This window comes from Sycon ciliatum, chromosome 5 (assembly GCF_964019385.1).
Source record: "Sycon ciliatum chromosome 5, ocSycCili1.1, whole genome shotgun sequence".
NCBI lineage: Eukaryota > Metazoa > Porifera > Calcarea > Leucosolenida > Sycettidae > Sycon > Sycon ciliatum.
Genome location: NC_088647.1, coordinates 23619579 through 23635699, shown reverse-complemented (window position 1 = coordinate 23635699; position 16121 = coordinate 23619579). Strand labels below are relative to the sequence as shown.

The window sequence follows — 16121 nt, the reverse complement described above, 5'->3', positions numbered from 1 at the left end:
TGATGAAACTGAAAGTGGTGATGTGTTTCGAAGAAGCAATTAACCCTGACGAATCTGGTTGTGTGAAAACACCTCACAGTAGAAGTTCTGCAATAACGAGATCAAAGCATGCTGGCCTGTTTCCCCCAATACTTCTTCTTCTGGCATTCCAGCGCACGGACTCTACTTGTGGAGTTTGGGCACACTGCTCCAAAAGAAATTATTCTCATTTCAGTTCACCTGGATGGAATTTCATCATCCTGAGTTTGTTAGACACTCCGGGCACAGATAATAAAGCTGAGAGCAGAAGAGTACAGTATCAAGCAGGGAGTACTAAAACCGGGGCTCCCTCTCTCGGTAAATAGCCAGGATATGCTACGAATGGCCACTGACACCTGTAGTACATACAAGTCTCACATCAGATTTATTCAACTTCAACAATCAAATCGTTGGACAACAAAAACAGACAACCGTGACCTGTAAATAAAGCTTCTACATTGTAAAAAAGTGGAGGGGGGGGAGACGAAATATATCGGATGTCTAACTGGAAGTTGTAAAAGGAGGGGGGATTAAAAACATCTAAGTTAAAAAGGGACCAACTCCATGGCAATATTAAAATTTTCATTGTGCTGGCGTAGGCACCGAATGCAATGAAAACTAGAGTGTGCAAAAAGGGGGATAACTACAGCAGGAACTCTGGGCCAACAAGCAGTCTAAGAAGTGCCTTAGTAAAACTCGTAGCCTAACTAAAGATCAACACGGCATGGCAGACCAGAGAAAATATAATATAAAAAAGGTAGGCGGCAAATACGAAAACCCGAAACCAAGAACAGCTCGATAAAAATATGGATCTCAAGCGGCACCGTCAACAGGCATTGATTCTCAATCAAGTGGAGCAGAGTGAGAGAGGCAGCAATATCAACTGCCTGCCTGCTGGACAAGGAACTAGGAAACACGCGGGGGAAGATGGAGGAGCTTTATAGTAGAAGAAAATAAATAGAACGGAGTATGAAGACGCTCTCAACTTCGGGTGCGGGCAGGAGAAAGAACTGGTGGACGTGTGATTATGGGATCAGCTGGTTCGTCCTCAGTCAAAAGAGATATGGGGTTACATACAGGGGGAGAATCTGGCAAAAAGAGAAGGTACCTCACGAATCAATGTGTCACAGAGCTAGTGAAATTGCAAGGAGCGAAAGTGCACGTGTGACATACCGACGGCGGAGCTCAACTAGAGAGATGCTAACACAACGCGTAGGAAACGAAAATCCACACACACACACACACACACACACACACATACCGTGCAAACACAAACGTACAACATACAAACATGCACAAGGACATCGCAACCTGACCGCGGGCATCCCTTGGGTGCCACCCAGCTGACAGACCGTACGGGCGGACGTGCACCGAACCTCAACAGCAGTCTATCAAGCCGATATGGGAGCAAAGCAAAGGAGCAAAGGAGGTACCATGGCAACGCAACTGCCGACCACTACTACGCGTTGAAAAAGAGCAAAACAGTCTTGTGAATGTACACGCTGCCTGCCACAACTTACTGTGGCTAGCAGGCAATGCATGGAGACAACGATCCTGGCATTGGCTGAAAGGTGAAGAGCAAAGATCCATTCTTTCTTTCTGCGACGACAACGATGATCCAGCGGGTGGCGTAGCGGGGGCAGACCCAACAATAGTCCAGGTGCACGGGTGCCGCAATGTTAGCGCAGCGGCATGGGAGAGGAAGAAGGGGGGGTGTGAGCACGGGTTCGGCGGTGGTAGCAGTGTGCCCATGCATAGTGCAGATGTCCGTCTACTACAACTACACCTGCACGGCGGATCAGCATCTCACGGACCGCCGACCATCGTGCCACGGAACAAGATAACTCAAGGACGGACTTCGGATGATTGGTTTGGTGACGTAACCATTAGCTCTCGCTGGGAGGCGGGTAGACTGGCGTAGGCTGTGCCGGCGCTATAGCACGCGCCAGTCCGTAGTTGACAATTCCACGGTGGCAGAAGAAACCAATCTCCAGATAGGAGTCCAGGCGCAGCTCCACCTGAAACACAAGCCCACTGTTGATCTGTACAAGGGCGACAGCGAAAGGAAAAGAGCTACAGTGTAACTGGGCATGTACAATACTAGTACGTGAACCACTGTTGTGGGCATAGAAATCTGGTGGAATGACCGGGGCCGGCGTCGTACATGTACTTGCTTAGCGTGTACCACACCCCGTAAAACTGCAAGAATGGGCCAGCAGTGCTAACGGCTGCAAGGCCAGCGCACCGTGGCCGCTTGACTTCCCAACGGACTTCAATGTCCGCTACAGTGCATGGCATGTACCAGTATTAGATAAAACACGTACTAGTAGCAAGAGTACACAGCTGCTCCCAGACTCGGAGTGGGAAACTCGTGATTCGTGGCAGCCATAACGCGTCAGATATACGTCATTTTTCGTGGTGTAACAAGCTCTACGCAAGCATGAGAGACGCAAGGTCGACCGCGTTCAATGCAGGTTATGCACTTTTGCTAAAGTGAAACTTGCTGCAAGGAATGGGTGCTTGCACAGTTTTACAACAGGATAGCACCTCTTTTCATCCAACAAAAAAACGTTCTGTATATGGAGAACATCACACTGACATTGTGCGCACAGTCTATTCTAGCTAGCATTGGAAAACATACAAGCCTCTGTGTCGCTGTATCAAACATAAGTACAGGCAACAGCATGTTGGAAGGATCTGATTCACATAACCCCTGCAGTGCGGCTTACCGAGACCTCAACCTTCTGGTTGGGTGTGAGCAGCTGCGGTAGCTTGATGGTAAAGTCCTCCATGCCGGTGATAGAGAATGTTTCTACGCTCTGACCAAGCAGGAACTGCAGCGGCAACACCCCCATGCTGGCCAGGTTGGCGCGGTGCGCCGCGTCAAAGCTCTGCGCTATCACTGCCCCAACACCCTGTGAATACAAAAGTACAATGACATGGGCAGAGTGAGTGAGAGAGTGAGTGAGAGAGAGAGTGAGTGAGAGAGTGAGTGAGTGAGTGAGTGAGAGAGAGAGAGAGAGAGAGAGAGAGAGAGAGAGAGAGAGACAGAGTGAGTGAGAGTGAGTGTGTGAGAGAGAGAGAGAGAGAGAGAGAGGAGGGAGAGAGGGAGAGAAAGAGACGGACAGAGAGATGTGGCTGACTGTGCATACTACACACGTAATCAGTCACACCAGCGCATATCGAGTTACAGCAAACAGACCCGTAAAAGTGCTCAGCAGACTACAATACAATACAGGCTGCCCATTGCAATGATACGGCTCGGCCCAGACAGTGTACTCACCAGAGGGAGAAGGCACTTCGCTGCCCAGTCACGTGCCGATCCGCAGCCGTAGTCATGGCCGGCAAAGATGATAATGGGAATGTCAACACTGCGATAGCGATCGGCAGCATCAAACACATCAAGCTGCAAGAACACAACACAAGCAGAACACCAAGAAGAGCAAGGATATCAAGGTCTGGACTAAAGCATGTCTCAAGCTGCCTTGGCCTTAGGTTGGATCCAGCCTGTGTATACACTATGCCAGTATACAAAGCACTGCTCTCAATGAACAGTGTTGCTAGCATACAGTGACTGGCACAACCTCTACCATGCACTGCATGCAGGCAGGTTGTACACAGTAGTACTGGATCAGTAGGCTCGCGTCTTCCCTCACAAGACACAATCAGCAAAATTCATCCTTCACTACCAAGGCAGGAAGAAAGACAGAAACAATCCGGTCACTTTGCTGAGTGATGAGAATAAGATCGGGCAAAGCATCGTGCTCTTCTTTTTAGGCACAGCTCCAGCCCATCTAAATATCACACCTCTTTTCCAAGAGTGAAGAGCTTGCACGCACAATGGTCACGCTATGTTGGGTGGGTGCCGCCACACACTCTTGCATAGTATTCGTAGAACTTCACACAGCCGCCAGTAGATAAAGGTGCTACAAGTCACAACTTGAAAGGGGTGTTACGAGCCCTGGGATGCCTCACTCCGGGTGTGATTTCACCAGCAAGACTGCGTGGAGATGGTGGCACAGAGCAAGATCCCTATTACTGTAAGTCAAACGTGTAGAGGGGCCTAACATGTTGTCAAGAGAGTCTGTTAGCTTAAAAGTGACGAACTCCATACTTCAAATATTACATGCTAAGCCAATAGCTTTGCTCTGGGGAAAGAGATGTGAGAGCATGCATGGTATTCGTGGCTCTAACTTCTGTCTTACATTCCTTGTTGCACCCGCCGGCTACCATGGCTCATTGATGGTCTCCCGACATGTAATACATTCCCTTTGACTTTGTGTCACCGCCAGATCCTTTTACTTCTGGTGTCCGTTTCATGTTCATCTATCGCTCGCTTGCGCGCTGGCATGCAACTGGCGTGCTCTCATGCGTACAGTGCGTACAACGAAGAACCACGTCAGTTCCAGTTAGTTTTTAGAGTTGGCGGTGGAACAAACTTGTGTTTTTCGCTCTCCCACATTCTCTGCTTCTTCTCCAATAATTAAATGAACACTGTTCGCCAAAGAACTCGTTGTGGACGTTGTTGCGAGTGCGTGTCTGGGAGTGAGTTGGGGCGGTCGTGATTATCTAACAGAGAGCCAAGGCATTTCACTACAGTGGCAACATAGGTAGCTGCTTAGCAATAGAGACAGGGCACAGTAAATGGGAGGGATGAGGGTAGTACACATTCAAATCCCACGTCACATGGGACGTGAAAAAGAGAGAGAGAGAGAGAGAGAGAGAGAGAGAGAGAGAGAGAGAGAGAGAGAGAGAGAGAGAGAGAGAGAGGAGAGAGAGGGGAGAGAGAGAGAGGAGAGAGAGAGAGGAGAGAGAGAGAGAGAGAGAGAGAGAGAGAGAGAGAGAGAGAGAGAGAGAGAGAGAGAGAGAGAGAGAGAGAGAGAGAGAGAGAGAGAGAGAGAGAGAGAGAGAAGGAAGCAGAGCAGCAGTGGCTGCTGATCATGACAAACACTACGCCAAAAACAGCAGCACTCTCACCTCTTCTCTGGTGGGTAGATAGAATGTCTTTGGCAATGGTTTACCGGCTCTCATCATCTGATTGACGAGGTGCTTGTGTGCAAAGGCTCCCCGCAGCATTACCTCAAAGTTGCCCACGCGAGAGCCGTAGGAGTTGAATTCGCGAGGCAGCAGTCTGTGTGAGAGGACAAGAGCAGACCGGAGATACGACGAGGGTCAGCATAACGACTGGGAAGACAGTGTGCACAATGAATGCACTTGAAGTATGTTTCTCGCTTGCTTAAAAATTATTATGCGCTCAGACACTCATGTTTATAGAACCTATGTGGTGTGCTACGATATGGTCCACATGCATTATTGTCCAGCACAGACCAGGACAGTGGCTGTACTAGCATGCCCACGGCCACAATTGCAGAGAAACAAAGCCACCGCCACAGCAACAACAGCAACAACAACAACTTATGGCGATGGTGCCATCGTGAGAATAAAGAATTCAAAAAACAACATCTGTTATTGGCCACAGGACAACGTGGGAATAAAAATTTGAAACAACAACAACAATGACGGCAACAGCAATTCGAAGGGAACATTGCAAGTTAGTGCATACCCGATATAGCTGAGGTAGCGAGCAGCAGGTGAGTTACGCGATATGCTGCCCGCTGGCGATATGTGGTCGGCGGAGATGTTATCGCCGAGTATGAGCAAACACGCCGCTTTGTACATGCTGCGGAAACAGGGTGGTTGCTTGATCGACAGCTGGCCAGCCTTTTGCTAGACAGACGAAGAAAAAAAAAAAAAACAGATATCCATGACAATCTCCGCCAGGATTCCAAGAAGCAGTCAGCATTTGTATGGGGATATATCGTGTGTTTGTTGTAATTTTGTGGTCTCGAAGTTCAGAAAATTGATATTTCGTAATGTTCATGCTGCTATGTGCAACCGGTTTCCTGTCAGGATGGGCAGCGATCACCAAACACCAGAGGAGAAGAGCAAGAGCAAGATCCTGGACACTGACCTCTTTGTCCGTTAGTAGAGGCATCATCTTTATGTAGGATTGACATATATCCCAGCGGAACAGAGGCTCAGTGATTACAGGTAAACTGAACCAGCGGGTGCTTCCCTGTAAAGTCAACAGAAATACAAACACACCAGTATCTATCATACTCAACAAGAAACCAATGTGAAAGGATATTCCTGCCAGATAAAGAGAGAAAAGTGCATGCGTGACAGATGGAATGCATCCACACACACACACACACACACACACACACACACACACACACACACACACACACACACACACACACACACACACACACCACACACACACACACACACACACACACACACACACACACACACAGAGAAGAGAGACAGAGAGAGAGAGAGAGAGAGAGAGAGAGAGAGAGAGAGAGAGAGAGAGAGAGAGAGAGAGAGAGAGAGAGAGAGAGAGAGAGAGAGAGAGAGAGAGAGAGAGAGAGAGAGCGAGAGAGAGAGAGAGGAGAGAGAGAGAGAGAGAGAGAGAGAGAGAGAGAGCGAGAGAGAGAGAGAGAGAGAGCGAGAGCGAGAGAGAGAGAGAGAGAGAGAGAGAGAGAGAGAGAGAGAGAGAGAGAGAGAGAGAGAGAGAGAGAGAGAGAGAGAGAGAGAGAGAGAGAGAGAGAGAGAGAGAGAGAGAGAGAGTTACATTTATAAACACAGGTAAGTCTAACAAATGAGGACTGAGACCTGTACAAGCAGGTGCATGATTTACCAAGCAGGTTGTCGGTCTAGATTATTTGAGAGAGAGAGAGAGACAGAAAGAGAGAGACAGAAAGAGAGAGAGAGAGACAGAGAGAGGTAGATAGATAGAGCGAGAGTGCACACTTGTGTGGGTGCGCATGTGCAGGCGCAGCACCAGCACCTACCGATTGCATTCTCTGATGAACAGTCTGCACGACTGCAGGATGGACAATGTTCCTCTGCACCTCGCGCGTCTCCGCATTCTGTGGCCATAAGTCACAGAGGAAGACCGGTTTCCCCGTGTTGCCAAAGCCGATCGGCTCCTTCTCAAAGTTGATATCTGCTCGTCCAGCAAGCGCATAGGCGATGACAAGAGGGGGAGATGCAATGTATCTTGCAGTAGTCTTGCTTGCAGCCTGTAGGCAGCAGTCGTTGCCCCGGCTATTTGATAGCATACTGGCGGTTATCAACTAAAAAATGAACGACCGAGAGAAAGAAAGAGAAAGAAAGAAAACAAAGATAGACCAGGGGTTACGAAATCGCAGCAAGCTGACATCCTAAGTTCATAACAGAGAGTAATCACACTAGACACAGGAACAGCATGGAAGAATCGACATGCAGACAATTCCGTACACACTTACACTCAATCTGCACTTACAAATATGCCTGTGTTGTACCCACAGACAACAGTTTGGGTAGCATGCATAGCAGAACTTCAAACATAAAAACGCCCAGTGCAGCTCAAATATGAATCTTCCACTACAGTACAGAAGCAGTACTCTTCGCACTAACCTCTGATGCTTGCTTCGTTAGCGTCAGCCAGTCCTCAGGGAGTTCTTCCTTGATACGATGAGATGAGAAGTCCTTGCACCGGAATCTGTACAGAAAGCAATGCAAGGGAAGCGGCATGCCAACATCAAAAACCCAAAAGTGAAGCAAAACCAAAAAAATCCAGACACCTGCATATAGTTGGCTTCTGTGACAACACACAGAAACATAAAGGATATCGATACTCCCTACCTCGTATATGACACCTAGCTGTTACCTGAGAAGGAAGTCTTCGGGGGGGGGGGGGGGGGGGGGCATCCAGCTATGGGCGAACATGCAAAACAACGTACGAACGTAAACCAAAATGGGGGGGGGGGGGCTTCCATAACTCTCAACCCCTACGAACTCAGAGAGCACACATACACACTGATGCGCACACACACGCACACTAAAACAGAACTGAGAAGTGGAGCACTCACCCGGCAGATGCCAGAAACTCGAGCACTCCGGCCTCCTTCAGGTAGGTGTGCGTCAGGCCATTTCCAATGTTCACACAGGCATGGATATGCTTGGCAACGGTCAGGCCTCGGTTCACGGCATTTCGTGCAAGCAAGCCTGCCAGGGACAAAACCAGAATCACAGTGTGAGCACACACACATGTCTATGAAAATAGGAAGGAGCCATTGGAAGAAAGAGTCACGGGAAATAGGGGCCATTGGCAGCAGGGGCTCAGTGCACATGGTGCGGAGCTAGCCACACGAGGACAGGAAGGCGGGGAAAGTTGGTATCTAGCACTCTGGCTTGCACACTCATCATGCGATCATCAAACAACAACAAACAGCAGCAGCAACAGCAACAACATGCCTGTGGCAAAACTTCTTCATTCATTCATAATACCTTTATGGCAAAAAATAGTGGCAGCAAAAATTACTTTGACTATAAATGGAAAAAATTGCACACGGTGTGACACACTAGACTTGCACGCATACGACTAGCACCTACACACTTACCGGCTGTCAGCATGGTAGACGGGTGGCTGCCATTCGTGCAGTTCGTTACCGAGGCAACAAGAAGAGAGCCATGTCTGAGTTGAATGGGGCTACCCTGGTAGTCAACAGTGAAGGTCTTTTTCAGGTTGTCAACCTTGAATGCTCTTTCTCCATCCTGAATGCCAGAGAAAGAGAGAGAGAACGAAAAACAAGGTTTGTTTATCAGACAATTGACACATTGACTCGCTTTCAACAGCTGGTAGTCGTTACATCTGTAACTCATACGAACGTTTTTTCTCTGCATATTACAACAGCAAAGTCTCTGTCTGCCAGACCACCCCCGACAAACCCACTCCAATGAGAAGTTCTGAGAACTACAGCATCCCAACCAGCAACACCAGCACCACCACCAACACCAGCAGCACCACCCCAACCAGGATCAGCACCAGCACCCCAACCAGGATCAGCATCATCACCACTACACCACTGAACATCACACAAGTCCATGTGTTAGAGCTTAGGCAGATAGAGCAGGTTGCTCCACTTACAAAGGACGATAGGCATTCTCGGAAGTCGCTGGGGAACGCCGATAGTGGCGTCCGCGTACACGACGGATGAGGTCCGGATACGGTGATATTGATAGAGCTCAGGTCCAGTTCGAGGGTCTGCAGACGACAAGAACATATAACACCCCGTCGTCAGCAGTGGCAAGTATCACACATACAAAATGTGCATGCACATGCACACACATTCACACACACCTACACACATTCACACACACCTACACACACCTACACACACACACCTACACACGCCTACACACACACCTACACACACACCTACACACACCTACACACACCTACACACACCCCGCAATAAGACTAGTGTAGACTATTACAGGACACTGTTGAAGACAAATCAGAACACCCGTCACCGAGAGGATCTTTGCTGTGGGTAAGACTGCCATAGTACTGTACATGTAACAAAGCCTACACTTACCACATGTATGTTAACAAATCTAGCAATCAAGTCTCATGATGATAACGTCGTAGCATGAACATCTGAGTAGAGACAGAGTGACTTTTCCACTGTACCCAATGTGTACAAATATCTCTGGTTATGATGGAGACATAGTAAATGGCATTAGTTGTTATTATTTTGGAACTTTCGTCATGAGGATTATTATCATATACATGCAGTCAATGTTGGATTTGCCATTCCAGGGAATTAGGCCAGTAGGCAAGTACTACATGTGTGTGTGGAGTGCCATTATTACAGTTGGGTCAGGTCGGTTTCACGGGCACTCACATCGCTGAAATACATGCTCTTGTGCATGGTGTTGTTGGAGACGAGTTGAAACTTGCGCAGCACATCCTCGCTGTCTCTGAACGAACTGCCCCGGCCTGCAACACCGCACAGACAAAATAAAGCGCGAAGAAAAGATTGAAGTGGAAACAAAGCGTATCAGATGTGATGGTCCATCTTTAGATCCAGACCAATCAACAAAAATACTGAAGTGGGAAGGCGCAGTACCATGGGTGCGGGTGCTTATACACAACGATGTTATTCTTTGGAACATGATAAGTCACATATGCGAATGACATCGTGCAATGTGGTTTGTATTGAGTGGCAAACGTAAGAGCTCAACCATGTGAACTGATGATAGGCGAGCCTGGCCAGACAGGAACCACGTGCGCCATCTTATTCCCATACCACGAATAAGGAGCACTACTCTATTTTGGAGGAAAGTGCCCAATACGGGCATGATCACTCAGCATGCACAAGGACAGGCATAGATGTGCCATGATGGGTAGGAAAATACAGATCCAGGTTGGAGTCCTGGTGATGACGGTACCCTTTCAACTCCCTCAATATAGAACAACAATTTAAATATAGATCTGCCCAGTTTTATGAATCATTTTCAACATCAGCTGGTACATAGTAGGATGTGCTGTGTCAGCCAAGTGATTCCTAAAGGTGCACATCTACAGCTAAACCCGATAGGAAACAACAGCAGGCACAACGAACTCACTACCAAACTTGGCAAAGTGCTTGAGCGTGTGCTCATCCATCGGAAAGAAGGACGCCACTGCCATGTACTCGTCCGCCATGTTGGCAATGCTCATGCGATCCGCCATGCTCAGGAACTTCACAGACGGACCGTAGAACTCCACGATACAGCCAGCCAAGTTCACCTGGCTTCTCAAGTACTGAGAGACACACACAGATCAAAATACGGAAACAAAAGTAACTGGCTATTTACTGCTTTTTTTCTTCTGCTAACATACCCTACACATCGACAGAGCAAACGGCACTTGAGAACTGTACAGCACGAACAGCAGAGCACATTAACGCATACATACAGACACACACACACACACACAACACTGCCACCAGCCGCTGTCAACACGCAAGAGAGGCAGAGGAAAGTAAGAGACATGCTTGCTACCTAAAGCGGTCACACCCCTACTATCCACAAACACCTACCGACTATATCACAATACGAGCCAGGTTCAATGAAAATGCTTTCACCTGACATAAATGAGCACAGCAAGCCCACGACACCAGCACACAACCACTTCCAAGAGTTGACTAGACAGATGTAACAATTACTGCACCTCACCTTGGTGACAATTAAAACAAGATCGGTAGGAGTGGCGAGAAGAGGGGTTCACCGAAAAGCCTGCAGCCGATGACATCGGGCAGCTTGAATTGAATCGGCAAGTTCACAAACACACTCTGCTCAATGCCACTGACACCTGAGAGAGAGAGAGAGAGAGAGAGAGAAGAGAGAGAGAGAGAGAGAGAGAGAGAGAGAGAGAGAGAGAGAGAGAGAGAGAGAGAGAGAGAGAGAGAGAGAGAGAGAAGGGAGAGGGAGAGGGAGAGGGAGAGGAGAGAGGGAGAGAGGGAGGGAGAGAGGGAGGGAGGGAGGGAGGGAGGGAGAGAGAGAGAGAGAGAGAGAGAGAGAGAGAGAGAGAGAGAGAGAGAGAGAGAGAGAGAGAGAGAGAGAGAGAGAGAGAGAGAGAGAGAGAGAGAGAGAGAGAGAGAGAGAGAGAGAGAGAGAGAGAGAGAGAGAGAGAGACAGAGAGAGAGAGAGAGACAGAGAGAGAGAGAGAGAGAGAGAGAGAGAGAGAGAGAGAGAGAGAGAGAGAGAGAGAGAGAGAGAGAGAGAGAGAGAGAGAGAGAGAGAGAGAGAGAGAGAGAGAGAGAGAGCAAGCAGTGAGTAAGCAAATGAAAAGCTATGACAGTACGTTGCAATTAGCTCTACATGTAGTTACAGTACATCGCATCGTTTTGAGTGTTGTGCCTCTCTTTCTTGTTTTGGATGTGTCGAGCTCGATAGAGTTCATTTGTGGCTCGTAACTGTAACCCCCCCCCCGTTACTCAATAATTATAATGACAGCTACTGTAGCATGATTCCTGCTCCTCCCTATTATCCTATCGTCTCTCTTCTTCCTTGTCTTCTCTTGGGTTGTCGGCTAGCGCCCCCTCCCACCCCCCTCCATTTCGGCACTCATGCTACTATTGAACAGTCAATAAAAAAATAGTACGAAGTAGTGGTTGCGACTTCGCCGAAGTCGCAACCACTACTTCGTACTGTTGTGCCCAGCGCGGGCTGGCGACTAGTTGGTTTGGAGGTGACAGCGTTGCGAATGACCGAGGGTCCTCGACGTCTGTCTCACCGTCCAGGAGCGACACTGACTCACGCTGCTATCTGGTGTTCACGAGGTGTTTGTCGCGCTGGAAGCGGAGCGTCTCTGTAAGTTTGTATCCCTGGTGATGTTTGTGCCTGGAGAGCACTATATAAGTGGTGCTCTTCAGGCACAATCTTCCTCAGCCTACTCAAGCTCAACTGATGAGGGGTGAATTCCCCGAAACACTGTGTATTGAGCAGGGAGTGGTGCTTTCTTGCAGGTTTGCCGAGTCGAAGGTGCGATGGACTTCTCGTGTGCTCTGGATGGCAGTCGTGAGTCAGTCAAGTGTCAAGTAAAGTCGGCGGAATAGCGCGAGCTCCGGTGTGGGGAGCAAACCTTTCTTAATAAAAAAATAAATGCAAGTTGGTGAGATTCTGTCCATATCAGCACTTACTCCAGGCCAGCGTGCCAAAACCATTGTGCATGGCAATGTGGCTATCAATGCCCACGATGACATCGGGCACAATCGTCGAGCTGGGCTTGACGACGGTGAGTCCCGACAAGCTCTCCAACGCCGTCTGGTGAACAACACTGGAACTGGGCGGCACAACACGGACATTCGGGAAGGTCGTGGCCACCCACTTGAGGAACATGAAGCGTTCCCGGCAGCGGGCAAACTCTTCCTCGTTGCTCGGAGTGGCAGCCTCGTTATCCGGGCTCAGCGTTTGTTCTAAAAGCAAGTCGATGGGAACAGCTGGCTGGATTTTGTTCATCCACGCAGTGCCTCCCAGGTTGTGCGCAACTTGCCGGGCGGATGCCAAGTCGACCAACGATGTGAGCCCGCTGAGAACGAACAAACAGAAAAACAAATAGAAGTAGGTTTGGCAACACAGATCATTTGGGTCTGGATTTCAGTTGCCAGACGGGAATGTTTCACTCAGCCTGCATGAGTGTGCGTAAATACACATGCAGATGCTCGCTGACACACATGCACTTTTGAACTTTCGAGAATCAACACATGTGATGGCTATTGGGAAGATTTACGACGAACTCAAATATCCACAGGTCCTTTCCCCGGGCGAAAATATTACCTTTGCAAGACTTATTAATTTCGGTAACCGGACTTGTCGGCATTTCAACTTGTTATTACTTTAGAAGTAGATAGATGCAAACTCCAACACAGCTGCGCTGCGGATGTACACGGTTTTATATTTCCATGACGTACACTTCATAACCTGGTTTAACCCTTTGCGTGCGGATGACGTGTATACACGGTTTGTGCCGTGCATCGCGGTGAAAAGACCAGTGTACAAACTTTCGTTACTCTGTGAAGAGCATCCGATCTCCACAAACGACACACCGTTGGAAAGGTCATGAGCTCAGCCTTCCAGAGATATAGAGTTCTTCACGATAGGATAAAATTTGACTGAGCGGCGACAAAAGAAACACTGAAATCACGGCCTGGAGCGAGCGCGAATTTTTTTGTTCATGATCTATAATATTCCTTACTCAAAACTCGAATAAAATCACACGCCGAACACTATTATTTGTGTTTGATTACAGTCAACTTCGCATATAACGACACTCGACGGGGCATCAGAAAAGTGTCCTTATTCGCGAAGTATCCTTATACCCAAAGTCTCATTATATGTATTACAGTTAGATGGGACTTTGCTCTGGGCATGGAAATTCTGTCGTTATTCGCGAATTGACGTTATATCCGCAGTCGTTATTAGCAAAGTTGACTGTACTGCAAGCTGACTTCATAAACGACAGTGTCTCAAACTGAACATGACCGTCGTGGTAAGTGAAATCCAGGTGTGCCCAAGGCCAAGGTGATCAAAATTGGGTCTGGATTTCAGTTGCCACGACTGCAGCACACCAGGAGGTCATTTCAGCCACCTACCCTGGCCTTGGATAGACATGAGGGGAAGTCATGGGGGAGTGCGTAAGGCTTGAGTTCACGACGTTGGATACATCTGTGTGGACAGCATAGTCTGAGCGCGCTCTTCGAATGCAGGCATGGACTACTACATCATGACATATTGTAGTAGATGCACAGAGTACGGGCTGGCGAGTGGGCTCGCTTGGGTGGGTGGTAACAGTTGCACGCTTGAAACAAACTCGATTGTTTTGAAAAAGAAGCTAGTGCACGGATTTCGGCTGACGCCTTGGCTTCAATAACTATCGAGTCCAATCTCTGATGACAAATGAAGGATAAACGGCCGTATTTGGTGGAGATGTCCAAAACGGTCAAATAAACTAAATGCTTCACGTTCCACAAACACTAACCTAAAGTTTTGGAAGACGAGGCGAGTGGGACGAAATGGCACGGTGTCCACAATGCTACCATTTCTCGTTCTTGCCGGCTTTCCGCTGTAGAACGCCAAAACATTCTGGACGTCCCAAGGCCCAATGTGCTCATCCATCCCATGCACCATCGCGCAGACAAAGCTGCGGATGCAATAGGGTAGGAGCGCTGCAGCAACGACATAAACACGCACAAAAGGACCAGATTTTCCAGCATGTCAACGCCTTCCACATGTAGGGATTATCCACGGCCATAGAAACACACCATAGCGCTCGTCCCGAAGTATCTCTTCCATGTCAGCACGTTTTGAAATTGGTCCTCAACAGCATTCCCGGTGCATTGAAAAATTGAATCCACAAATCGTCATTGGAAATCCACGGACAACAAATCAGAAGCTGGGCAGTAGAAGATCAGTTGCTGGCCCTTGCAAGACACAAGGCGGCTCTGCTCGCACTCACAGCTTTGATTGAAAGCTGTCTAGCCGAAAGCAGACCTGCGAACAAGAAGCACCAAGCTAACTGACTAATTTGCTATCGTACTGCGTTGGAAAGCCAAAAGCTACACATCTACGCAAATACAGCCCCGGCCCCGGCCCCCCCCCCCCCTGCATTATGCCAAAAGTGGCAAAAATGGCAAAAAGTTAAAGACTCGTGATGTCATAGCGGTGTGAACTCTTTGTTCAAAACCCGAAAATATGCGAGCCTGCCGATAAAAATGCTGTCGGCGTGTCGGATCAACGCGATCGCCGATCATGCAGTGATGATCGCGCAGGCAGTATCAGCCGATCCGCAGATTTTTGGATAACACCAACCGGGTTATGAACTCTTGATAACACTTGTATTGCGGAGTACAAATCGTAAAACCTCAAAACCAAGGTTCGAGTCGACTACCAGGAGTTTGTAGGGGGGTAGCTTTTGAGTGGTGTACAGGAGTCGATCGAGTACGCTCGTGATCGTAGATGATGTACACCACAATTATTTCCACAAGCCACAACTCACTTCTTTCCATAGGTAAGCCGCTCAATACCAACACGATCTGTGCCAGTTTGCAATATTTGGTGATATCCTACAGACTAGAGAAGTACAGTAATAAGAATCCATCAATCAACTTTTTTACTTCCGAACAAAAAAAGCCCTTGGTGAGAATTTGGTGCTTTTTCTGGTACGTTTCATTCATGTTTGGTATGTGGATAAAAATACAGCAAAATTCAAGGAAGTGCCTGGTAAAATGTTTGTTCTGCCAATTTCACTGCCTTTTTGAACAGAATTCATCCGTTAAGAGCTAGTCGACAAGGGAATTAATCTCGTGGGAAGATTTGTAGCAAGAAACTTGGACGTTGCATCCTCTTTTCACAAGTTATATACAGGGTACATGTTGTTCAAAAGCCGCTAACATTTCATGATACATGTACCGACACTCATATTCATAATACTTGCATAAAAAAAGCAACCACTCCGTTCTCTTCTTTTACTCCAGTGCTTCCAGTTTCCCACCCAGGCATGTCTGATCGTGTTTGTGTGTGTGTGTGTGTGTGTGTGTACGTGTGTGTGTATGTGTGCGCGTGCGCGCGTGTGTGTATGGTCGTGGCAATCCCAGCACAAGTTGCTATGGCTTCTGTTGTAGCATCGCTATCACTGTCGCCTCCGGTGATGGGCGTCAAAATAGTCAAATGGTGCGTGTGTGTGTGTGTGTGTGTGTGTGTGTGTGTGTGTGTGTGTGTGTGTG

General features: G+C 48.2%; 1 protein-coding gene across 1 annotated transcript; it reads right to left on the bottom strand.

Annotated features, from left to right (window-relative positions):
• Positions 1-363: 363 nt before the first annotated feature.
• LOC135818099 (cytoplasmic aconitate hydratase-like) lies at positions 364-14922 on the bottom strand. The gene is given in 18 exon segments (XM_065331424.1): positions 364-2060; positions 2748-2933; positions 3302-3424; positions 4996-5149; positions 5582-5745; positions 5990-6094; positions 6879-7165; positions 7485-7570; positions 7941-8076; positions 8472-8625; positions 8999-9115; positions 9759-9853; positions 10483-10660; positions 11074-11117; positions 11120-11209; positions 12540-12928; positions 14378-14564; positions 14661-14922. Coding segments are annotated over 18 exon segments (2682 nt in total). The 5' UTR covers positions 14692-14922; the 3' UTR covers positions 364-1904.
• Positions 14923-16121: the final 1199 nt, after the last annotated feature.